The sequence below is a fragment of the Salvia hispanica genome, chromosome 6 (assembly GCF_023119035.1).
Source record: "Salvia hispanica cultivar TCC Black 2014 chromosome 6, UniMelb_Shisp_WGS_1.0, whole genome shotgun sequence".
Taxonomy (NCBI): Eukaryota; Viridiplantae; Streptophyta; class Magnoliopsida; order Lamiales; family Lamiaceae; genus Salvia; species Salvia hispanica.
In genome coordinates this window covers 7,177,581-7,201,880 of record NC_062970.1, presented here as the reverse complement: position 1 = coordinate 7,201,880, position 24,300 = coordinate 7,177,581, and the positions used below count along the sequence as shown (strand labels likewise).

Below are 24,300 nucleotides of genomic sequence, written 5' to 3'. Positions count from 1 at the left end.
GCATCTATAACCTTTTTGATCTTTCCCGTATCCCAAAAAAACACATTTAATAGAACATGGGGAGAGCTTGGAGCGATCTGATTTAGGTATGTGGACAAAAACAGAGCAGCCAAATATTTTGGGATCGAGTGTGAGAGGTGGAGGGATTTGGTTTTGTGTTGAGAGAATATCAAGCGGTGTTTTGAATTTCAAGATATATGAAGGAAGACGATTTAGTAGGTAGACTGAGGTGGCTACAGCCTCTGGCCAAAAGGATTTCGGGACCTGAGAGTCTTCAAGGAGTGCCCTAGTCATTTCTAAGATTTTCCTATTTTTCCGTTCTGCTACCCCGTTCTGTTCTGGAGTATGAGGACAAGTGGTTTGGTGCACTAACCCTTTTTCTGTAAAGAATTGGTGCATGCTTGAATTCACAAATTCCCCCCCATTGTCTGATCTAAGAATTTGGATTTTCCTATCGTATTGGGTTTGTACAAGAGTGTGGAAATGAGTAAATTTTTCAAAAACTTCAGATTTTGATTTCAAAAAATAAACCCAAGTCATACGCGTACAATCATCAATAAATAACAAAAAATACTTAAATCCATAATTACCCAAAACAGGGGCTGGACCCCAAACATCAGAATGTATTAGAGAAAAAGATGTGTTCACACGAGAGTTATTAAGCTTATAGGAATGTCTGTGGCTTTTTGCCAAATAACATGTATCACAATGAAAGGAAAACTGGGTATTGGAAAAATTGGGAAAGAGCAATCGTAAATATCCAATGGAAGGGTGTCCTAACCGGCGGTGCCAAAGCCAACCTTGTGATTTAGTCGTTCTATGAGTCAACATTGCAGTACCGTGTTGGGCCACCTTATCCACATAATACAATCCATCTTGTTCAGTGCCATGCCCAACTGTCGAGCCCGTCTTGAGATCCTGCAAAACACAAAGATTTGGTTGCATTAGTAGTTCGCACTGCAGCTCTTTCGTGACATGACTGACAGACAATAATTTATGTGCCAATGATGGAACATATAAGCAATTTGAAATCTTCAATGTAGGTGATATTTTGATCGTGCCCGTTCCTTGGACAGGAATCAAATGTCCATTGGCTGTTTGGACAAATTTTTTCCTGGGAGCAAATACATCAATAAAATCAGATATATCAAATGACATAGTATCCGTAGCTCCGCAGTCGAATATCCAATCACTGTCTTTCCCTCGTGATTCTACCGAACCAATAAGGGCTAGGGCCTGAAATTGATTTTTGCACTCAATGTTGGGGTCAAAGCCTAATTTAGGAATTTCTGGGGTCATTTTTCCGATTTTGGCAAAAAGATGGGGCTGATTTGGTGAGTAGGGCTGAAAATGGGGTGTTTTTTGTGATATTGCAAACTGTATGGGTTTATTTCGAATTATGTGGGGGTTTGGGGTGGTTTTTAGGGTATCTAAAGAAGCTGTGGGTTCAGGTGGAATAATAGCACATTCTGGGGACCTTCCTGCAAAATATTGAGGATTAGAGCTTTTACCCCAAATTGAATCGCCGTCAATGTTACCTTCATCCCACACCCTCACGGCTGAAGCTCGCGCTGTCTCCTCGTTTCTCCGGTCTCCTCCGTCAGTGAGTTGCTCAGCGTTGGAGTTGCCTGCGGATTTTCCGGCGTCAGCGACGCGGTCAGTCACCACCACCGCCGCCCGCCCATTATTTCTGGTCGCAGACTTCGTTGCCCTCGCCTTCTTCATATCATCCCACCAGTCGGGATACCCTACAAGGAGGAAGCAGCCCTCCTTCGTGTGTTTCTTTCCGCCGCAGTGTGAACAAATTAATTTGCTCCGATCTTCGTCCTGTCGCCGAGACCATGGGCGATTGGTGGCAACGTTTGGTGACTGGCCGGAGCGACCACGGTCCACGGCTGAGAGACCGGTCCCAATTCCGGGCTGCCCTGTTTCCTTTGTGAGGATTTGGTTATTGTTTGATTCTCGTCGAACTATCCCATACGCGGCGCGTACGGTCGGTAAGGGATCCCGCCTCATTATCTCCTTTTTCACGACATCATATTTATCGTCTAATGCAGTGATGAACTGGTAAAGTCTCTGTTTCTGAACTATTCGACCGTATTTTTCGATCGCTGATGCTGCCTCTCCTTCCATGGGATTGGGATCTCTTCGGTCGATCGAGATCCATAAGCCTTGCAGCTTGTTCCACAATGCTTCTAGGGACATACCTTCTTGCTTGATGACACTTGTCTGTCTATGTAGGTCGTAGATCTGAAACGGGTCAGTTCCGCTTCCATACGTGACGGCAAGGCCCTCCCATAGGTCCATTGCCGTCGCATACTGTGACACCTCATTCACAAGATCGGGACTGATGTTGTTGATTATCCAACTAAAGACGCAATGATCGCGTTGTTGCCATTGCTGATACGAGGGGTCAGATCGAAGAGGGGGGTTTGACAATCCGTCAATGTGAGACGTCAATCCTTTCCCTCCAATTGCCCTATCGATCATATTAGCCCATAGTGGATAATTTTCTCCATCTAGTTTGGGCGAGACGGTAATGTCGCCCAATGATTCAGGGCGATGGGGCTTCGTTTCTTCGGTTGGATTTTTTGGCAAGGCAGAGCTAATGCTCAGCCTCAGAAATTCTGCGAATTGCGCGGCTAGTTCTGGAGGGAACATCGGCGAGCTTTTGCTCGATGTCTCCATGGTAGGTTTTCCGGAATCGGTACTCTCCGAATCTGACATGGTTTTTGGGTTTGTGCAGGTACAGGAGGATGAGAAAGGTTATGGATGATGATACCATATTGTAAAAAGAGAGATTAGGGTAATTCTTGTCTATTGATTGTAATCGGTTCTTCCCTAGTTATAGGGTGATACAAATTTATTTTTAGTAGAGAATAATCTATTCTAATATGTATCAATTACAAATCAATTATCAATCTTCCCTTCTATACTCTTCTCATCATTTGATATGTTTTGTTTTTGGTAAGTTTGACATAATTTACTTATGTGAAAAGATAGTTGATGGAGTACTTGATAGCATTATTCGTGTTGATTAGAGTGACATAATTAAAATAGAACTATTGAAATAATTTTGAAAATTCAATAAGGATTATATGTAATAATCGTGAATAAATGTATTAATTAAAATAGTTGTCTAGTCTTAAAAGTCCTACAACATTATCCTTTCACGTCAGTAATGTAATATTGTATTGGTTGGATGCAATTTATACCAACTAATATGATAAATGATGTTGTTGATTCGTTTGTTAATTGGTTACATAAAACTAAGGTGTGCAATTTCTTAATTGGATGCACGAAATAGGATAGGGGAGCAATGACAAGCATGAAACAAACTTAACATATGAACCATGTTTATTCCGATAATAATTGTACTTGCCTATTAAGACAGACCATCAACTAAGGTGGACCCACTATTAATTTCAAGTTTTAAAGTTTAAACTCATTTCAAGCATGGGGCTCTTTTATCCATTCCCTTCAACTCTATATTAGTTGTTAGTACTATCTCTTATATTTTGTTCAGTCTTCTAATATATCTGTATAAATAGTTTTCCCAAGGGTCATGAATTTATGATTGATCATAAAACATTTCGATATTGGTTTAGCACTTGTCACGACAAAAAACGAATAAAATTATATCTATTTCCTGTTTTCGTCCTTTGGAAATATCACAAAATTTTAATATATGTACCGCAAAACATTCTTTTACTAAAGCTATATATTCAATATATATTTCTATAAATTAATGATAAAAATAATAAATTAAAGCAAAATAAAACAGTATTTACAATTATATTTTCGAATTAAAGAATATTATATTATACTATCAAGCTCAATTTCAAACAAACAAACAAACTTTTAAACCATGTAACACAAAATCAAGAAGCCCTCAAGGCTCAAACTAAACAAGTAGGAATGCTAGTATTAATTTCCTCATCAAGAAATGCGATGTTGCAAAAGTTTCAGACAAAGAAACTACACTTGATGAATTAAAAAAGGATAAAAAGAAAATTTTAACAAAGAAATGCAAAATTAAACTTTCTTGTTTTTTCAAAAAAGAAACGACAGCACCAAAACAGATGAAAGTGCCTCTTAAATTGGACATATTTCCCGCCAAAGAATATAGTATAACACAACTTCTTGTATGCGAGGAGAGAGTGAGAGTGTGTGAGCTACATTACAAGTCATCTCTCCTTATTCCCACACTCTAATTATCGTCTTTCCTGCTATCCTTCTTAGTCGGTTTCGACCTCCTTCTTGGGGCTCCCATGGCAGCAGGATCGGCCAATGGGCCAGACCAAGTCTGCATTTGGTCTTTAGGGTAAGAGAAATTAGTTGAGCTGAAGGGTATGCCGGGAGGATCATAGGTCGGATTGAGGTGCTGAGATGTCCCCACAGGGTAGCCAAGTCCTCCATCTTGGTGCGGAGGGGGGAACTTCTCGCTCTTGCTCTTTGCATTGGCGTAGGAAATCAGACGCCGTCTCTGCTTCAACAAAGGCCAAAGTTACTCCCAAATCGGAGTTTAGATTAAAAAAAAGAGGATAGTTATGCGTTGGAAACAGAACGAGGCACACTCGAATAGAAATGAAGATGCCTTCAATAGAAATTTGACAAAAGTCGAAGAACCATGTAAATATACAGAAGGCTATAAATCACATCACGAAACAGATGGTACGAAATAGGAGTAACATATAGTATAAACGTATCCCGATAATAAATACTCTATTTTTAACAACTTACATCAATATTAGCCTGGAGCTCAGCATTGGCTTCGGGAGCAGGAGCACCCCGTATTGCCCTTTCACGTGCCCGAGGTTTCTTTGCTGTGTCAGCTTGAGTTTTACCAGCAGCTCGCAGCCTACAATCGTGCAACTCATGCTGTTAGGTTTGAGAAAGCCCTTTCTAACAGGTGACTTTCTCCATGGATAAAAGTTAAAACAAATCGAGCAAAATCAACTCCTCGAGTTTGACCCTTCAGTGAAGATAAAAAGATAACTACAATGGTAGGACCATATTTTGTATAGAATGCTAGTTTTCCAGACCTTCGAGCTTCTTCATCACGGCGCCTAGCATCCATCTCCTTACTCGGTGGGTACTTTGGAAGGCTGGAAGGCTCACATGCATAAGGCTTGGCTGTGAAAAACTGCAAGGAAGCAAATGGATAATCCGTGTTATTGTCTTTGATCTCCAAATACGATCCTCCCGAAAAAAGATGTAACAGAGAAGTGTTTCTAAATTTTATTGAGAAGAAAATAATGTGTGGAGAGAAGATAGGGAGGCAGAGAGCTCACTTCACTCTTTAGAGCAGCTGTAGCTGTTTGACGTTCGCTCGGATCAATTGCCAGTAGAGTATCTATTAAAGACAATGCTGACTGAGGGAAATCCTTAAACGTCTCCCTTATGCATCTTTTGTACGACTGCTGCGGTTTGAATGTGGTCGCATGAGGAAGCTTCGACTTCTTCCAATATTCTTCAGATGGAGAACCGCATAGCTTGAAGATCCTGTGAAGTTGTTCCACCTGCGCACAATATATAATGTATCGTTATCGCTATTCAAACAGATAGGGGTTCCAAAATTTCATCTACAGATTCAAGAAATACAACTAAACTCAAGATTCAATAATATCATCTCTATACTTTTAAATGACAGGGGCCTTAACCCACAGCAAAACACACAGAAATATAGTTTCTGCATATGCAAAAACCCGCGTAAAATATCAAAGCAATATATTTCCCGGAGACAACAATCAGTCACACAGATGATCAAGTGAACAAGCAGCAGTTATAATAGGCATGGTTTTTAATGATCCATTTAAACATTGATTAAAGAAAACGTTACCTCTGTCCGGCCAGTTATAATTGGCTTCCCGGCAAATAGCTCAGCTAAAATGCAGCCGGCACTCCACAAATCAATACCTGCTCCATAATGGGTGGCCCCAAGAAGCAGCTCGGGCGGCCTATACCACAGAGTGACCACACGGCTTGTCATGTGCTGCTTGCTATTGGGATCAAAGGTGGAAGCCAATCCAAAATCAGCTATCTTAAGAACTCCTCCATCATCAATGAGGAGATTCGAACCCTTAATATCTCTATGCAGGACGTGGCGGTTGTGACAGTGTTCAAGGCCGGACAATAGCTGGTTCATGTAGCACTTGATCTAACATATCAATCAAACTATGGAAATTAACATAAGGGAAAACAGTTCCAAATCTCCTATAGTCAAAATATAGAAACAAACAGAGATTATCACACCTGAGGTTCTGTAAACTTAATTCCGGGGCTTGCAACAAGACCGGCTAGATCATGCTCCATATAATCAAAAACAAGATACAAACTACACGACATCCTTGATGTCGCTAATCCTTGCAGCTTCACCACATTGGGATGATCCAGGCGGCGCAGGATCAAAATCTCCCTAGCCATGAACCTCACACTCTCGGGCTCTAAATTATCGAATCTAACCTTTTTTAGAGCTACAACTTTCCCCGTTATGGCATCTTTAGCTTTATACACATTGCTATAAGTACCTTGCCCAATCTAAAGACACAATTACCAAAACAAAAACAGGAAAAACAATTAAGACCTAAAATGAAGTAGCAAAAAAAATACTAAAAGCAGACTGATTAACCACTTGCCTTATCAATCTTTACAAATGAATCAGCGCGACGAGGCGTCCACCCATTGATCGCCTCACCTGCCACAGCAGATAGCCAAGAAGGCCATCCAGCAGCCACTTGCTCACCATGGATATTCTTAGGAGGATTGCTCAGCCTCGGATTCGGCCTAGGGCGTCTCCTCTCGCCTCTAGGCTGCCGAGCATTCTCTCCCTTCCTCTCATCATTCTCATCCCGTCCATTCGGAACTTGACTTCCACCACCAACAACAACAACACTAACAGCCTCTCCTACTGATCCAACAACTACTCTATCTCTCCTCCCAGAATCTCTGTCTTCCCCTTTACCAGCTACACCGCTGGCTCGCTCAGACGATGAAATCCGTTTCCCTAATACACACCCCATTTTGCAATAACCCTAACTCTCATATCTCACCACATAACATAATCATTTAAAACCCACAAACTATTCAACTCTCAACGCAGATCATTAAATAGAACTTTAACAATACACTTCAAATTTGAGAAAAATAGGAAAAATGGGAGTCCTAAATTGAATAAAAATAAATTAGAAGTGTATTCGGAAAGGGAATAGGTATGATTTGATCACAGATTATGGAACCAACAAGAATAATCTAACAAGCAAAAGCAAACACAGTAATATTATACTACTCCTGTAGAGTAGAAAAATAGTAGTTACTTGTAATAGTTTGATTGCGCTGCTTTGTGTTGGATTGAAGAAAAGATGAGAGGCAGCTTATGAAAGAAGGAAAACTCGTCAGTGTTTACTGTTTGATCAAATATTGGCGAAGTGGCAATAACGATCAAACAGCAGATCTTGAAGCAGACACACTTTTTGGCCGGAATCGTAATGATAAATGTTTACGTCTGCAGTTAGTCAACACTGTTTTTCACTGTTTGTCCATGATTTATTATTTAATCTTGATTCAGACCAAATCTAAAAATAAAATTAACTACCTTTACGATTCCAAAACACTACTCATCTATTTTTGCCGTTTATTTTCCAGAATCTTGTCCCAAAAAGTATATTTGATTTCTCAATTTTTGGAATCTGGTGTTTATTTTGATTTTTTGTTAAACTGAAAAAATTTAGCAAAATCCTTAAAACAAGGAAAGGAGTATAATTATCCACGATTCTGATTTGCAACTTTTTTCTAGATATTTTTTTTCCAATTTTAGAATTTTTAAATACTATAATTTATATTACTTTTTTAATACATAATTTAAAATTATGAATAATTGCAGCAAAAAGGCGATTCCGTCGCCTTGGCGGCTCCCACACTACGGACCGACATCATGTGAGGGGGTTCAATTAGGGTATGCAGTAGCCCGTTAAAATTATGAATCATAGTACTCATAATTATAGTTATAATTATTTAATAATAATTCTTACTTATACTACAAATAACTTTTAATTTATCAAGTAATTATAATATAACCATTTAATTATGAATTTATAATATTAAATATTATTAACATTACTATTTTTATAAATCCACAACTATAATTATAATAATATTTCTGTTATTATTATATTATTATTTAATATGATATTATAAAGTAATATTCTGTGACTTATTAAGAAAATCTTAATCTGATTATTTATATTATGCTTATAATACTCCGTAAATATGGTAATTAATTATCACCGCTATATTTTTAGTTATTAAAGTATTAAGAAAATCTTATTACAATTTTGTAATTATTGATTATACTGTTATTATTAATAATTATTTTTTAATAAAAAATAATTATTTATTTTTTAGTTTATTATTTAAATAAATATAATTAAAATCTTAATAATTTATTAAACACTGGAAAGTAAAGTTGTAAATGGTTGGAAATGCTATTAATAAATTGTTTGACTCGGCACGGGTATTAAGAAATATAAAGAAAAGTTGGTGAAAAGAGATAGTGGAACGTGAATCCTACTTTTATATATTAGTTTTATAATAAAATGAGAGTGAAAAAAGGTGAGTGGAATGTGGGGCCTATTACCAATTATGGAATATTCCAACCGGGACTCCTAAAGTGGGACACCTAAAAGTAGTAAACCGGGACTCCTAAAGTGAGACGGAGGGAGTATTTGACTAGGGGTGGGAATACGGATATTGGGTATTAGGTTTACCCGTACCCGATCCGATATCCGCCAGATATTGGATACCCAATATCCAATTTTATGGGGTTGGGTATTGAAATTTAAGATAATCGGGTATTGGGTAACCCGAAAGGGTATCAGATATTACCCGAATATCCAACTTATTATTTAAAGCATTTTTTTTAATTGGATTTAGCCATTTTAGGCTTCAAGAGCTAGGCTAATTTATTTACTAATTACAACTCCCTAAGTTAACTTTCTCTAAACTTATATAAATAATTTCTCATACTCTAGGTCACGGTTTCTCCAAATTCTCAAGTTTATCGTATTGCATAACCAGCTCATGTGGTTTTTATATTTTAGTTAATTGTTATATTATTATTTTGACTCTCAAATTTATCGTATTGGGTAACCCGAATGGGTATCGGATATTACCCGAATATCCAACTTATTATTTAAAGCATTTTTAAATTGGGTTTAGCCATTTTAGGCTTCAAGAGCTAGGCTAATTTATTTACTAATGACAACTTACTAAGTTAACTTTCTTTAAACTTATATTATAAATAAGTCTCTCATACTCTAGGTCACGATTTCTCTAAACTCTCAAGTTTATCGTATTGCATAACCAACTCATGTGGTTTTTATATTTTAATTAATTATTTTAACTTTTGAATTATATTATTAGTTGCTTCTACAGTTTAATTAAATGCACAACTTTTATTATTTTACTTACATATTGCAAAACCAATCCCCATAGGCCATAAATATAATCATATACTTTAAAATAAAAGTGACACCTTTATACTACAAAATAAATGCAATATTAAAGAAATTAGTCAATTTAAATACTTTTATATTTATATTAGTATATAAAATTTGAATTTTTTTATTAGTTATTAACACATGTAAAGAGTCAGGTATTTGGATACCCGATACGTCGGGTATGGATACCCGGGGCGGGTCTTGGAGTACCCGGAAATATATCGGGTCGGGTTTTGAATAGACATTTAGATGATTTTTGGTTTTGGGTATCCGGTTTTTTCGGAATGGGTATCCATAGATACCCGTATTCCCATCCCTTTTGACTATACAGAGTAAAGTGGATATAAGAAGTTTGCGGAATGTATATCTCATTTTGCATCATTAATTTTATAATAAAATATAAATGTAATAAATTACTAGTAGAATATGAGATTTAAAAAAAAAATAAAAGTATATATAAATGCGTCTTTGAATCATTGACGTTTCAAAATGATAAAATGAGTTCTTAGTTTGTTTGACAAGATAGTTGGGTATATTTTTCTGTTCATTTGCAATTCTTTGTATCTCCAGGTTTGAACTTTTTATGATAAATACCTAAATTTTATTTTTCTTAAAACCTTTTTTTCCCTCAAGATTTTGATTAATGTCTCACTGCCCACTTCACAGATTATGATGTTGGTATTCATACATCATTTTTATCGTTGCAAATAATAATACTAGTTTCACCTCATATCTTCGAAATCAAATATGCTTCCTCCATTCCATAGTAATAGAAGCATTTCATTTTGCACACTCATTTTGAAAAAATAATTATAAATAGTTAAAATGGAGAAAAAGTAAAGTAAAAGAGTGAATAATGTAGAGAAGAGTCTTATCTATAATATTCTCTCTCACTTTACTTTTTCTCTACTTTAATTATTTATAATTATTTTTTTAAAATGAGTGCGTAAAATGAAATGTTTCTATTACTGTGAAACAAAGAGAGTATATTTCTCGCATTTATTACACGCTAAATTAATTGACGTAGAGAACAATGCATTCATCAATTCTACTTTTTGAAAACATTTTGAGTCATAAATTTGGATTGAACCTTTTACTTTAGTCCATTTCATGATAATCAATTCAACCCAATTATATTTCTTCTTCAATTATATTGTTAAACAAAACAAAAGTATGTATGCTTAACAGGATGCAATGATGTTTATATCACATTATATTTTGTTAATTAGGTGTACTAAACAACCAACAAGTGTAAATTATGTTAGAAAAGAAATACTAACAGTTTAACTTTTTAATGATTCAACTAGGATATGATTATGTTTTGTGCAACTTATACACTTATAACATCTCATAGATGGTACGAATTGTATATACATAAAGTTATTATGTTTCAAAGTAAACAAAACACTAGGATATTAAAAATTTATTGTACACTCACTCTTGTGGTCAGTTGCAAAAAATATTACATATACTTTATATTAACCCAAATATGTGCTTTTATTTTATTCTTTATACCTACCCGCAGCTGTGCTGAGATTAAATATTAGTCATATGATAATCTACATGTCTCCATCTTTGACATTTAATGAACTATAGTTTAAAATCCATTAAATAAAATCAAGTAAAATGTAATTGAATTTAAAAGTTAGAAAAAAGAAGAAATAAATTGGTTCTTCGAGTTAGTAGGACCATAGTTTCTTGTTCATTTTCCACCAAACATTTCTCCGTAGAATTAAATATGTCGCAAATGAAAAAAAAAAGTTAGCACTCCGATAATGACTTCTAGTTAAAAGAGCTTTTAATTGGTTGGGTTTCTCCATTCCTTAATGTATGACCTTCTATACTTTAATTTGAGTGAAGATTTGATTTTTATAAAAAATGGTTTGAGATCATACACATATTATATTTAGTACTCCTACAACAACGATGCATTGAGACTTGAAATTTAATTGAATGATGAGTATGAAGAAATTGTCATATAGTTTAATAAATGGCTCAAGATTAGAGCATTGAAATTAGGATAGATTATTCCAACATTCATCTAGTATCCGTAATTGTCAAATTACACATATTTATTAAAATTTAAAATTTATAAGATGATGAAGTGTAGCTAAATTAATAGTAGTAATATTTAATTATTTCTGTTTTTTATTTCCAGAAAAAAATGAACAAATAAAAAGTTCAACCGGAAAAAGAAAAATACGTAAAGTATAGGAAAGCCACCAATATTCACTGTATAATTTGGCTTTGCTTTATGTTTTTGTGTAGCTTATTTTTGACCACCATTCATCGCGGGCTTTAACAAAATCATAATTGCTTCTTTTGCTTTCTTGCGCACTCATAAATCTAGGGTTCTTGCTGCATTACACTGCAAGATTCAATCTTTATTGCTCAAATCGCCTTTAACAGCAATTCCCATTGCACCCCATTCTGATTATTTACTTAATTTAGATTTATTTGCCGGTTGAATTGAGTAATGCGTGTGTTTTTGCAGCAGTAAGTGTGCTTCTTTCCACGCTTGGTTTTTTGTGTTTTTAATTTAGTTATTTGGTGATATTTTGGTGGGTTTTGAATGAGGGGCAAGATTTTGCCATGTGCTGAGAAATGAGGGCTGGAGTGACTGAGAAATGGGGTGTGCTTTCGGCAAAGAAATTTCTGTGTCTGGTTCACCCGGAGGGAATGGTGTAGTGGAGAAGAGGAGAGACAAGTTGTCAGTGACAGCTGAGAGTGGGGAGAAAGCAGTAGAGAGTTCGGTGAGTATACCAAATGGTGGTGAAGTTCAGAATGGTGGCGTTAAGAAGGAGGATTTGAAAGATGGGATTGTGAGGAAATCGAGAAACGAAAAGAGGAGGTCGAGACCGAATCCTAGGTTAAGTAATCCCCCTAGTAATGTTCATGGCGAGCAAGTGGCTGCTGGATGGCCTTCTTGGCTTGTGGCAGTTGCTGGTGAGGCTCTCAGCGGGTGGATCCCCCGTCGAGCTGATACATTCGAGAAGCTCGATAAGGCAAGCTGATTTTCAGTTCTAGTTATGTTTCAGTGTGTTTATCTTGTTTACATGTTTTTTTTGCAGTGCTGATTTGTCATTTTGTGTGTTTCTGTTTGTTTAGATTGGACAAGGTACGTATAGTAACGTGTATAAAGCTAGAGATGCTCTAACAGGAAACATTGTTGCGTTGAAGAAGGTTAGATTCGATAATTTAGAGCCAGAGAGCATAAGGTTTATGGCTAGGGAGATTTTAATTCTGCGCCGCTTGGATCATCCAAATGTCATCAAATTGCAAGGTTTGGTGACCTCAAGGATGTCCTGTAGTTTGTATCTAGTGTTCGATTACATGCCACATGATTTGGCTGGCCTTTCATCGAGTCCCAGCATTAAGTTTACAGAGCCTCAGGTAGGATTCTGCTGTGATGTGATTTAGTATTCTGTGTCCGATTTAGATTTGAATATTTTTGTGTAAATTGATACTGTAGGTGAAATGCTTTGTGCATCAGCTATTGTCTGGCCTTGAACACTGTCACAGCCGTTATGTTTTGCACCGTGATATTAAAGGCTCCAATCTTCTAATTGATGATGAAGGAGTTCTGAAGATTGCTGATTTCGGACTGGCTTCCTCTTTTGATCCCAGCAAGAAGCAGCATATGACAAGCCGTGTGGTCACTCTGTGGTATAGAGCACCCGAGCTGCTTCTTGGCGCCACTGACTATGGTGTGGGAATTGACTTGTGGAGCGCTGGGTGCATTTTAGCCGAGCTATTTGCTGGGAAGCCCATTATGACGGGGCGGACAGAGGTAATGCTGCAGCCATTAGATTTTAGGCTCCTCACAATGTGTATACATTCTATCTAAGTGATGATTGTTGATTTACCTAATTCTTGTGCTCAGGTTGAACAACTTCACAGGATTTTCAAGTTATGTGGTTCTCCGTCTGATGAGTATTGGAAAAGGTCGAAGCTACCGCATGCAACCATATTCAAGCCCCAGCATGCATACAAAAGACGCATAGCAGAGACATTTAAGGATTTCCCACAGTCGTCACTGCCTTTGATTGAGACCCTACTTTCGATTGATCCAGCTGAGCGCCAAACTGCCACAGCTTCTTTAAGGAGTGACGTGAGCTCTCTCTCTTTCTCCCACACACGCTCACACTCATCAAGTATGCCTAGTTAAAAACGATAAAAATAAAATAAAATCTGCAAAAAGTATCTATATGATAGGCAAACCTCCTGATTGATTTCCCTTTATGATTTCTTGTGTCCATATCTTTGATCTCTAATTTGCCTCATGCGCGAATCTGTCTGTGACTCTGTGGTTCTGTCCGGCATCCCCTTTTCTATGCTGCACAAGCTAATATGCTTTTAATGCTTCATGTTTTTGCAGTTCTTCACTACAAAACCTTATGCATGTGATCCTTCAAGCCTTCCAAAATACCCACCAAGTAAGGAGATGGATGCTAAGCGTCGGGATGAAGAAGCTAGAAGGTCTGGTGTTATAAGTGCCCAATGTCTTTTAGTAATTGTTTACCAATCGCGTATATAAATAAGCTTGGGTTTGCATTAATTTGGAGTGACATGTAATTTATTTAATGCTAAGCTGATGCAGCTACAAAATTGCAGGTTGAGAGCTGCCGGTAAGACAAATGCAGATGGTGTGAAGAAACCACGGACACGTGAACGATCAATGCGGAAAATACGTGTCCCCGAAGCCAATGCAGAGCTGCAAGCCAACCTTGATGTACTTCTCTTAAGATTCATCTTTCAAACACCCTTTATTTGCTTACAATCTAGCCTTGAAACTTTACCTTGATGATCAACATCAGAACCCTTTTTTTCCTGTTCAGGAATGAGCAGAATGCTGTTTCTTCATTGTTTTGTTAGTATCGTTCTTAGTGGACTAGAATTGTTCTTCGTTATTCTTGTTGGTATATCTGCTTGGCTGAATTGGGAATGGATCTGAAAGTGATTTAGAAGGTTTAGATGGTGGGTTGATTGCCCGAAATAACACAGCACTTGGCCGAAAAGCAATTTTTACACGACTTCTGAAGTGTTGCTATTACGACACCACTTCTGAAGTGTTGCTATTCAGCAATAAAATTATAAAACTACATCGTGTTAATGCTGACAATTTTGGGGATTTTGTAGGTCACGCAAAAGTTGGAAATTTGGTTAGTTATTGTCTTATTTCCAAAATAGTAACCCTTAAGTATTGGATACTTGGATACTAGTCATTCTCACTAATGAATGGGGTATTATTAGTCATTCTCACTAATGAATGGAGTATTATTGCTAGGAGAGATCACATATAGTGTTTGTGAATATTTTCAAATTTCATTCCGCATGATGCATTCATTTCTAAACTGGACCAACTTTGTCTTACTCTGTTAAACAGAGGCGGCGTCTGATCAACCATGCAAATGCAAAGAGCAAAAGCGAGAAATTTCCTCCTCCACACCAGGATGGAGGGCTTGGCTATACTATGGACTCATCACATCTTATCGACCCAGCCTTTGATCCTCCTGATGTCCCATTCAGTTCCATGAACTTCTCATATGCCAAAGAACCCATGCAGACGTGGTCAGGCCCGTTAGCCGACCCTGCTGGTGTTGGGGTTTCAAGAAGGAAGTCAAAGCAGTCGAAGAAGAGTTCTGTACTGAACTAGGGGGAATAGACTGTCATACACTCACTCACTCCTAACCCATCAACTCAGAGGCAAATTGCAAGAGACGATGCAAACTCGTTTCCTGGTACGCTGTCTCTATTTGCAACTCCTTACCTCAGGCCGGATAATCTGCAATTCTTGGAGAGAAAATTTGTCCTGCATATTTTGTTTCTATATATTTTTTGGGATCATGAGAAATATTTTTAGTTTTTGTATATGCTGAAAAGTCTTCCATTGGGAGAGAAGTCTTGATCTGTGAGATGTGAGATGTTTAGTTTCAATATCAATATATGCTGTATGCACAGTTTACTTTGATCTTACCTGTTTTCTTGGCTTATTTTTAAGTAATGCTGGCATCAAACTGTCTCCGGCGCTCCATAAACAACATATATATGGAAATTGATTGGACAGATGCTTAGGTAGTTTGAATCATTATTTAAACACACTAGTTTGTGATTTCAATATCATGGTTCTGATGTGTGATCATGTTTAATTTTTTGAAAAAGAATTTCTATGAACATATGCTTGTCTTTTACAATCTGTTATAGTGGATTAGAGTTTCTGATACGTAACACTACTATTGGTGTCGATTTTGAGAAGCTCGGCAAACGTTCCCCACAAGAGGTGAGGAAATTAGGGTTTTGAATAATAAAAATTAGGGTTTGTAGGAGAACAAGGATAAGATTTAACTAAATTCATTCTTAAAAGGTAATGGGAAAGAACCGACAAAGAAAACCCAACCTGGAGCTTATGATATGCTCGACTCTGAACAGGACAAGGAAGTAATAAGTGGAGTATATAAAAGACTAGTATATCCTAATCTACAAAGGACTTCAGATATAATCTTTGAGATATGTGGCCATCCTACTTTTGGGGCATGAGCTGTGGCTTGGGAGTTAGCTAGGCGAACTTGGGCGTGGCATGCGTCGTCGAGATGTAACTTTATTTATATACATAAGAGTATATAATTTTAGATGACAAGGTGAACAATCACGGAAACACCTCAATTATAGACCTGACTCCTAAAGTAGGAGTGATTTTATAATTTTTGAAGCCAGCAGCAGAAAAGAGATTAGCCCATTCTTTCTCAGTTCTTTCTTTTCCAGTAAAATTAGCCATCATAACCACATCCATGAACAGTTGAGTTTCAGTTGCCTCATGAGCTTGCTTCTCCTCATCCACAACCATGTCCACAATAATCACTTTTTTACCATTAATTTTGCTGTGAACTATTGCTTCTTTGCATTTTCTCAGTAGTTTGATGCAATCTTCGTCGCCCCAATCGTGTATTATCCACTGTCAATGACAAAGTTGCATTCCCATAAGTAAAGGATTTGAATCAAATAAGAGAAGTCGTTATACGTACCAAAAGACTAGTCTACCAGAAACTCGATTAATACCTTGAGGAAAACTGCATCAGCAGGAGGAATGAAGTCAAACATGTCTCCACTGACAAACCTCACATTCTCAGAGCCTTCCATGCTACCAACGACATGTGGCTGGTCGAGAACGATGCATTTTAACCCGGAAAATGCCCCGGCCAACGCCTTGGACACCCCTCCTGTGCCACCTCCGACATCCACCATCGTCTTGAACCCTTCAAAAACATGCTTGTATTCTTCAATAAGTATGCTGCTCACGAAGCGTGCATCAGAAGCCATGGCCTCATTAAACCCTTGATTCCATTTCTCATCTTTGGCTGCAAACTCCCATTGATCCATCTGATTTTTGGTGAAGAACGCAGTGGGATATTCGTCATGAAACCATTCACTCATATGATGGAACGTGTCAATCCAGGCCGGGTTGGTGGCGAGAAGTGCAAAAGGAGCCAGGCTCAGTGGATCATCTTCTATCAAGAGACGTGAAGCCACGGTGAGAGAATAAGCTTCTTCTGGCTCCTCTTGGTCGGAGATGTTCACCTTGTCGAAGAACTTGGAGTGGACTAGAATTCGCATGAGGCGATAGAGGGCATTGGATTTTGCTGTGTTGATGCAGAGGGCGTTGGCCAGCTGAGAGAGCGTCATAGGCTTGCCGTGTCTGTGGATAACATCGGGTATCCGTAGCTGAAGCGCAGATCTTAGGGACAAGCTGTTTATGTAGTTGTACATGTGGTTCCAAACATGAGTTTGAGCATCAAGAAGATCTTGGGAGGGTGATGCCATTCTTTCTTGATTTAATCTTTTGATTTGATTCATTTTTTGTATCATTGGTATTGTCCTATTTATAGGTAAGTCGCTAGATAAGACAGGACGTATTTATAAAGATGCCCACGGGGGCAGCGCAGTTGATTTCAGAGGAGCAGAGTTGCAAGAATGTATTTTAAAAGATTATGTGTTGCTATTACTCTTTCGTCCCATAAAAATGTCATTTTTCCTTTTTAATCTATCTCACAAGAATATGCACTTGTAATGCGTATTTTTATTAGGACATAGGGAGTAGTAAATATTCATAGCTTGTTTTAGGGTATGGACATTTGTAGTTTTCAATATTACTACTTACTAGTATTAAACTAACAGTTAAACACCGAGATTGGTTATATCCCATGGCTAGGGTTATGTAATTTTCTCTAAGCTTCAAATAATAGGTTAATCGGTCTGAGGCATTTACAGCAGTTTAACCAATTAATTCACAGAAAAAGAACACTAATTTCTTGTTCCAGCTATGGAGAGAGCTATGTACTCCATCCGTTCCCTCATAGTTGAGACATTTTTCCATTTTAGGAAGTTCTCTCATATGTAGTACTAACTTTTTATTTTATTTTCTCGACCTTTTTCTCTTTCTTACTTTTTTACCCATTTATTTAACACACTCAACATTCATTTCTTAAACTCCGTGTCGAAAAGTTTTGCCTCAACTATGAGGGAACGGAGGGAGTATATATGATTATGTTTCTTAGTGATCTAAAAAGCTTACATATTTGAGTGAGTAGAAAGTTGGGTGGAAATGAATGCAACTCAATGAAAAAGATGCTGAGCTTTTAATAAACTCAATTAAAGTTTTGTAGAAGTGATGAAGTAGTTGCATCATTCTAAAAATTGGCGGTGCTATTTTGTTGATGAATGTTTATTTCTTCATATCCAAAAGGATGTCACGATTCATTTATATCATTAGGTGGTGGAATTTGTAGATAACATTTGAATTTGATGTCCTCTTAATTAAGGGTCTGTTCGGTAACTTGGAATTCGGGCCTTGGAATTGGAATTGAAGCTTCAAATTTCATTTCAGCTGTTTGGACTAAAATACGTGAATTTGAAATTGAATTCTAATTCCAGCAATTCTAATTCCACAATTTCAATTCCATCAATTTGCAAAAGAATTTCAATTCAATTCCATACTGGAATGGGTCAAATTTTAAAAATACAAAGGAATAAATAAGCACCATTATTGACTAGTGATACCAAAATAAATAAATAAACGGGTCAACTTTTGCAGAGAACATTTGATGTCTTCTTAATTAATTAAAGGGGTAACTGCTTTTAAAGTCACCAACTTTCCATGAATTTCGGTTTTTCCCACGAACTTTAAAAAGTTCGTGTAATGTCACGAACTTTATTGTTGGTTGTCATTTTCCCATGTCAGGTTTTCCGGTCTGATTCAAACTGTTCGTTTCCTATTAAGACAATGTCCAAATTCTTTTATCTTACTATCATTATCTTCGCCTTTGAAATAGCTTCGCGTGAGTACCTTGTACGCCTCAATCGGAACTCGGATGAAGAAGTTATGGCCATTTGATGAAGGCTGCGAACTTTGTGCGACCTTGTACTATCATAATGGCCATAACTTCTTCATCCGAGTGCCAATTGAAGCGTACAAGGTACCCACGCGAAGCTATTTCAAAGGCGGAGATAATGATAGTAAGATAAAAGAATTTGGACATTGTCTTAATAGGAAACGAATAGTTTGAATAAGACCGGAAAACCTGACGTGGGAAAATGACAACCGACAATAAAGTTCGTGACATTACACGAACTTTTTAAAGTTCGTGGGAAAAACCGGAATTTAGGGAAAGTTGGTGACTTTAAAAGCAGTTACCCCTTAATTAAATGATGGCACCATTTTCCAACAGTGATCAAGAGCAGGAGGAGACTAGTGAAATTGTTTATTCTCTAACCAGCAATTGTTGACTCTTTATTAATTTTATTTAGCTATAAATAGCCTTTATTGGTGTTAATTTTAAAAATATAAAAAATTAGAATAGAAAGTGAGTAGTAAAAAAGAGCTAGCTGAAGAACTTAGAAAGAAAGAAACGTTACGGTACTGAAACACAAAGAAGAGAAATGGGAAGAGTTCTGATGACAAAATTCACGATCAAGGTATGCGTGCGTTGTAATGCACAACATGATTATTATAGATGAAGCACCAACCACGATTAAATAGTTCGGCGAAAATACCACGGCACGTCAAACTCTGCCACTGCAACCAACACACCAAGGTGCGATGCCATATTTTCACGAATACCTAGTCGAACATATCTAGGATAACTTTAGCCACAATTTAGATTATTTACTTTATCACATCTAATAAAATGTAACTATAGTATTTGGAACTTTTTTGTAATAAAATATAATTTTAGAATATAATGAATTCGTATTTTAATTAAATTGAAAAAAGAATAAAAATCAAAAGGTGAGTACTAAGGCCTATGAATTACTTATTAAGTAAAGAGATGACGGATTGTGAATAATATTATACTAGTAAAGTATTTAAAAAGTGTTGTGTTGTGAGTCTAGAGTAATATTATAAAGTTTAAGGAACGTTATTGTAGATTTATATGAGTAAAATTTCCGTAGGCTTCACTTATCAAGTGACAATACGTACAAATGGATCCATAAAAGGGTTATAACTTCTCCCAAAATTTCCGGGTCTTCCGTATACTATATATAAATAAATATACACTCTTATTTGGTACCTTATGGCATATATATATATACCTTTATCTTTCTTACTTATTATATAAGTACTACGAGGTGTGGTCAATTGCTAACTTTCTTAAGTTGCTAACTTGCTAACTCATCAATGCAGTGTATTAAAAATGTCAACACATAATTTTGTTGAACTTCAATATAATGTGTTGATATTATGTGTTGACATTTTTAATACACTGTATTGATGAGTTAACAGAGACAGCAACTTAAATAGTTAGTAATATAACACACTCCTAAGTACTACTATATGAACGAAAAATAAATGTGGCATAACTTGAAAGATTACATATAAGTTCTCAAACATCTCATCATTATCAATTACATAGTTAAGGCCTACTGCATTTTTCAAGAGCTTAGCAGGACAGGTTGAGCTAGTTAAAGATGGGAAGCCTTATGTCATGTTTGGAGACGGGAGGCTATGCGCGTGCAAGCCTATTAGTGAGCCGGATTTGGCTTCCTTCATCGCAGAGTGTGTGTTGAGTGAGGAGCTGGTGAATAAGGTTCTACCTATTGGTGGACTGGGGAAAGCAGTGACCCCGTTGGAGCAAGGGGAGATGCTGTTTAGGCCAAAGTTCTTGGAGTATGCAGCGGAGTTTGGCAAGATTGGGAGATACTATGCTGCTGAGAGTATGCTGATTTGGGATCCTGAGACGGGCAAGTATGATGCTGATAGCATGCCTAGTTATGGCAACGACACGTTGTTTAAGAGGGTGCCAGAACAGGGAATGGCTGGCCAAGAATTAGGAGAGCAAACAATCTTCTGATTGAAATTCTTTCAAAATTTTGCTTGCTATGTACCTACCTACTATGTGACTATTCTTGTTCGAAGAGATTTTCGTGCAATGTACCTTTCATGATAGCCGATATTTCATAAGCATGTGTTATGGCATGTTCTTGAATTCTGGTTATTGCTGTAAATTATGACAAACTAGGTGCACTGATTGTCACAAAAAAATTGTATTGAAATTGTCTCTCACAGCAATCTTAACAGCACGAACGAAGCAAATACACGACAATGAATACTAGTTGTGCAAACTACAGAAAGAAACACATCTACATATGCACACACAACAATAGAAGACTCCATGATCAACAAGCATGATTCTGATTCATATCTGACTTAATGTTGTCTTGGGATTTTCTTGGCCAGAGAGCGGACCGACAGCAAGATGAGCAGTGCCAGCATGACAGATCCAAACAAGGAGACGGCAATTGAACCCCCAATGTGCCTGCAGAATTCACCATACAGATTGCAGATCTTGTTCCACCGGACATACTTGTTGCCCTTCAAACCTATGTAAGCAACTCCGCCTGCTGCTCCCGTTGCTGCAGCCATGATTCCGAGCAATAGCTGCATCATGTACATTGTTAGAGTCCATAATTATGATCATCTGCTTCATTTTTTTCTTTATATATAACTATGATGAGTGTTTTTAGCATGAAGTTTTGAGAGCTTACGACGTCGAAAATGATGAAGTGAGAGATGAGTCTTGTATGGATGCCTGGTTTTCGTAGAGCCAGGAGAGAGATGAGGGTTGTTATGAGGCCATACAAGCCTGCAACTGAAAGTGCTGCTACAAAGAATCTGCATATTCAATCATAAATCTCAATTTTTAGATTTCTATTTTTTTGCATATAAATTACTAAATCTTAAAGACTTATGATATTGGTATAGCTGAAATAGTGAAATCAAATATAACTGTCACTTGATGTGGTGACATATCCACATACAAATATCTTTCTAATAATAATAATAATATAAACGGATTATTATAATTGTAATTATTGCGATACTAAAGATTCCAAACCAGTTTATCTCTTGTGGGGCAGATTAGCCCACTGATTCAAATATATAAGTATGCCACTTTTGTAACTTTTTTAAAGAAAAGTAATATAATCACGACTAACTTTGGTGTTACTAATAGCAATAGTCTTATACTCCTATTTCAATTACTAAGGCTAATTTAGAAGTTTGGTATTCATATTAATATAATTAATTTGCTTAATTTGGTGAAGAAAAGAAACCTTTTGTACATGAAATTCTTCTAGATTTTTATGATTTAATAGGGGTACACGTGTACCATAGATTGGTCGCAGGTAAGCAATGAAAAAGATTAGGTGATAATACGACCTATTGTTAGTCAAACAAACAGGTACGAATTTGTCAAACATTTACTTTAATCAGAAGATAGAAATAATATTATTAATTTGCCGTTTTCATTAAGCAGAAGAAAATAAGTTTTGGTACCACTAAATATAACAGCCGCCAAATTAGATCTCTATGAAGGCAGCAACACAAGACATATCACAATCAGATTTCTCAACTAACACCTCAGCACACTCTACATATTTATTTATTAACATACTTTATCAAAATTTTCAGGTTCAATTTCAATATTGATATCACAACACATTTTCGATATATTGTACTGAAATTTAACGGCATACTAGATTTCGATACAATTTTTTTTATTAGTATTCACGGTATATGTTGATGCCGGTATATACATGTTATACCGACATGGTCGAAATTTCAGCATGCTGTTGTATATAAAAATTCATATCATTACCGTACCGAAATGTTAATGTTAATTACTTACACGAAAGCTGGTGAATGGTTGAACTTGGCAGATTGTCTAACGAGTCCAAAGGGTGGAATGGGACTTTGGCCAACGACTTGTGTTTCTTTGCTTGTGACCATTACCAAAACAGCCACTAAACCTGATGCAAACACCAAGAATCTCAGCACCACATCCGCCACCGGAAAGCTGTCTTTCTCCACTGCTGGTGGTGGCCCCGCCGCCATCTTTTCGGGCTCCGTAGCTATGGATGATGCCATGGATATGTGTAACTGTGTGTTGTGTGTGTGTGTTTTTTACCAAAGTTGGAGTTTGATAATGAGTAAGATTTCATGATTATGGCCACATAAATAGAGTTTTGAAACTATGTTCAGTCTGTCGAAAAGACCATTATACCCTCATGACTTTAGGAAAACATCTATAAAGTCGTGTGAGCTAATTATGGGGTCCGGCTAGCTTGAAAAATACAAACACAAGTTTTTTAATTGGACAACAAAAATAGATATATGTGGGTCAATTTCATAATTAAGTTGTAGAAGAAACACTTTATAAACATTTATACGGATAAAAAAATAGATAATCACTTTATTTGAGAGAGAGAGAGAGTGAAAAGACGATTATACCCTCACGACTTTAAGGAAACATCTATAAAGTCGTGTGAGCTAATTGTGGAGTCCGGCTAGCTAGACAATACAAATAGAAGCTTTTTGATTGGACAACAAAAATATATATATGTCGGCCAATTAGATAAAAACATTTATACGGTTAAAAATAGTTAATCATTTTTTGTTTGATAGTACAAATTAAAAAGTTAAGTGTACATTTTTATACAAATATCATGATTCGTTATATTTTAGAATAGATTGAAACTATTGAAATTATTTGCATGATGATCGTCTATCACAATCATAAGTACTCAATTTTATATTCTTAACACTGTTTAAACATCTCACTCAACTATATAATTTCATAATTTGGATTAGATTTGGTTGGATATACCTGCACGCCAAGCAACTTGTTGTGCGTAAATCAATATGAATAAGATATGCTATAAGCTTATTTTTGTTTGTTTAATTGAAATAGTGGTCACAATGAGGATGCTAACATACTTGACCATGACATCTGATTAATGCAAAGTTAGGACATGATATAAAGTATATCTGTGTTCATTTATTTAGATAACGGTTACAGCTAATAAGGTTGATCATGACAATATGAACATGCAGAAATATGTATGAACATTGACTATTATTTTGCTTCTATGGGAATGGAACCGTTTGAATTTTTTTTTCACAACTGAAAGATTACGTAATTCGTATTTTAGAATCGTGTGAACGTCAACTATTGAATCATATAAATATGATCATGCTTGTTTGAATCAACTATTAAGTTGACGAATACAAGTAGTAATTTGAATAGTACTAATAGAAATATAGAATAATACTCCATTCCAGCTTTTTCTTGAATTCATGTTGACCACTATTTTTTATTGTTTTTTTTTTAAATTTCGCCATATCTTCTTTTCCTTTTTTTTTAACAACAATTTGAATTCTCTACATATCTTGTGATACAATCAACTAAATATAAGTCGTCTATTGCAATACAATATTTTTGTTAATAGTGGGATATGATTAATTGCTAAC

General features: G+C 36.4%; 5 protein-coding genes across 5 annotated transcripts; 1 reads left to right on the top strand and 4 right to left on the bottom strand.

Moving 5' to 3' along the window:
• Positions 1–703: 703 nt before the first annotated feature.
• LOC125194582 lies at positions 704–2,727 on the bottom strand. The gene is made up of 2 exons (XM_048092841.1): positions 840–2,727; positions 704–720 (listed from the first exon to the last, which is right to left on the bottom strand). The coding sequence occupies exons 1-2, from the start codon at positions 2,725–2,727 to the stop codon at positions 704–706; spliced, it is 1,905 nt and encodes a 634-aa protein (XP_047948798.1).
• Positions 2,728–3,905: 1,178 nt separating this feature from the next.
• Positions 3,906–7,497, bottom strand: LOC125193196 (probable serine/threonine-protein kinase At1g54610). Its single transcript, XM_048090952.1, has 7 exons — positions 6,639–7,497; positions 6,256–6,540; positions 5,843–6,160; positions 5,295–5,522; positions 5,046–5,146; positions 4,744–4,861; positions 3,906–4,486 (listed from the first exon to the last, which is right to left on the bottom strand). Exons 1-7 carry the CDS (start codon positions 7,020–7,022, stop codon positions 4,211–4,213), a joined length of 1,710 nt encoding a protein of 569 aa, XP_047946909.1. The 5' UTR covers positions 7,023–7,497; the 3' UTR covers positions 3,906–4,210.
• Positions 7,498–11,774: 4,277 nt separating this feature from the next.
• LOC125193197 (probable serine/threonine-protein kinase At1g54610) lies at positions 11,775–15,473 on the top strand. The gene is made up of 7 exons (XM_048090953.1): positions 11,775–12,502; positions 12,606–12,890; positions 12,970–13,287; positions 13,381–13,608; positions 13,876–13,976; positions 14,112–14,229; positions 14,884–15,473. Exons 1-7 carry the CDS (start codon positions 12,125–12,127, stop codon positions 15,151–15,153), a joined length of 1,698 nt encoding a protein of 565 aa, XP_047946910.1. The 5' UTR covers positions 11,775–12,124; the 3' UTR covers positions 15,154–15,473.
• A 359-nt stretch (positions 15,474–15,832) lies between these two features.
• On the bottom strand, positions 15,833–17,325 carry LOC125197342 (8-hydroxyquercetin 8-O-methyltransferase-like). Its single transcript, XM_048096077.1, has 2 exons — positions 16,554–17,325; positions 15,833–16,449 (listed from the first exon to the last, which is right to left on the bottom strand). Exons 1-2 carry the CDS (start codon positions 17,313–17,315, stop codon positions 16,144–16,146), a joined length of 1,068 nt encoding a protein of 355 aa, XP_047952034.1. The 5' UTR covers positions 17,316–17,325; the 3' UTR covers positions 15,833–16,143.
• A 3,694-nt stretch (positions 17,326–21,019) lies between these two features.
• On the bottom strand, positions 21,020–22,982 carry LOC125192807 (CASP-like protein 1). Its single transcript, XM_048090467.1, has 3 exons — positions 22,679–22,982; positions 21,537–21,663; positions 21,020–21,429 (listed from the first exon to the last, which is right to left on the bottom strand). Exons 1-3 carry the CDS (start codon positions 22,915–22,917, stop codon positions 21,199–21,201), a joined length of 597 nt encoding a protein of 198 aa, XP_047946424.1. The 5' UTR covers positions 22,918–22,982; the 3' UTR covers positions 21,020–21,198.
• Between the last annotated feature and the right edge of the window lie 1,318 nt (positions 22,983–24,300).

Bases quoted from the DNA above. Each gene is read 5' to 3' on its own strand.
- LOC125194582 (XM_048092841.1), bottom strand. From the start codon at position 2,727: ATGTCAGATTCGGAGAGTACCGATTCCGGAAAACCTACCATGGAGACA.
- LOC125197342 (XM_048096077.1), bottom strand. From the start codon at position 17,315: ATGGCATCACCCTCCCAAGATCTTCTTGATGCTCAAACTCATGTTTGG. The intron at 16,450-16,553 runs GTATTAATCGAG...TGTCATTGACAG, and splicing joins CTGATGCAGTTTTCCTCAAG to TGGATAATACACGATTGGGG.
- LOC125193197 (XM_048090953.1), top strand. From the start codon at position 12,125: ATGGGGTGTGCTTTCGGCAAAGAAATTTCTGTGTCTGGTTCACCCGGA. The intron at 12,503-12,605 runs GCAAGCTGATTT...CTGTTTGTTTAG, and splicing joins CATTCGAGAAGCTCGATAAG to ATTGGACAAGGTACGTATAG. The intron at 13,977-14,111 runs GTCTGGTGTTAT...ACAAAATTGCAG, and splicing joins CGGGATGAAGAAGCTAGAAG to GTTGAGAGCTGCCGGTAAGA.
- LOC125193196 (XM_048090952.1), bottom strand. From the start codon at position 7,022: ATGGGGTGTGTATTAGGGAAACGGATTTCATCGTCTGAGCGAGCCAGC. The intron at 6,541-6,638 runs GCAAGTGGTTAA...TTGTGTCTTTAG, and splicing joins CATTTGTAAAGATTGATAAG to ATTGGGCAAGGTACTTATAG. The intron at 6,161-6,255 runs GTGTGATAATCT...TTGATATGTTAG, and splicing joins TTAAGTTTACAGAACCTCAG to ATCAAGTGCTACATGAACCA.
- LOC125192807 (XM_048090467.1), bottom strand. From the start codon at position 22,917: ATGGCATCATCCATAGCTACGGAGCCCGAAAAGATGGCGGCGGGGCCA. The intron at 21,664-22,678 runs GTAAGTAATTAA...TTGAATATGCAG, and splicing joins AACCATTCACCAGCTTTCGT to ATTCTTTGTAGCAGCACTTT. The intron at 21,430-21,536 runs GTAAGCTCTCAA...TACATGATGCAG, and splicing joins ACTTCATCATTTTCGACGTC to CTATTGCTCGGAATCATGGC.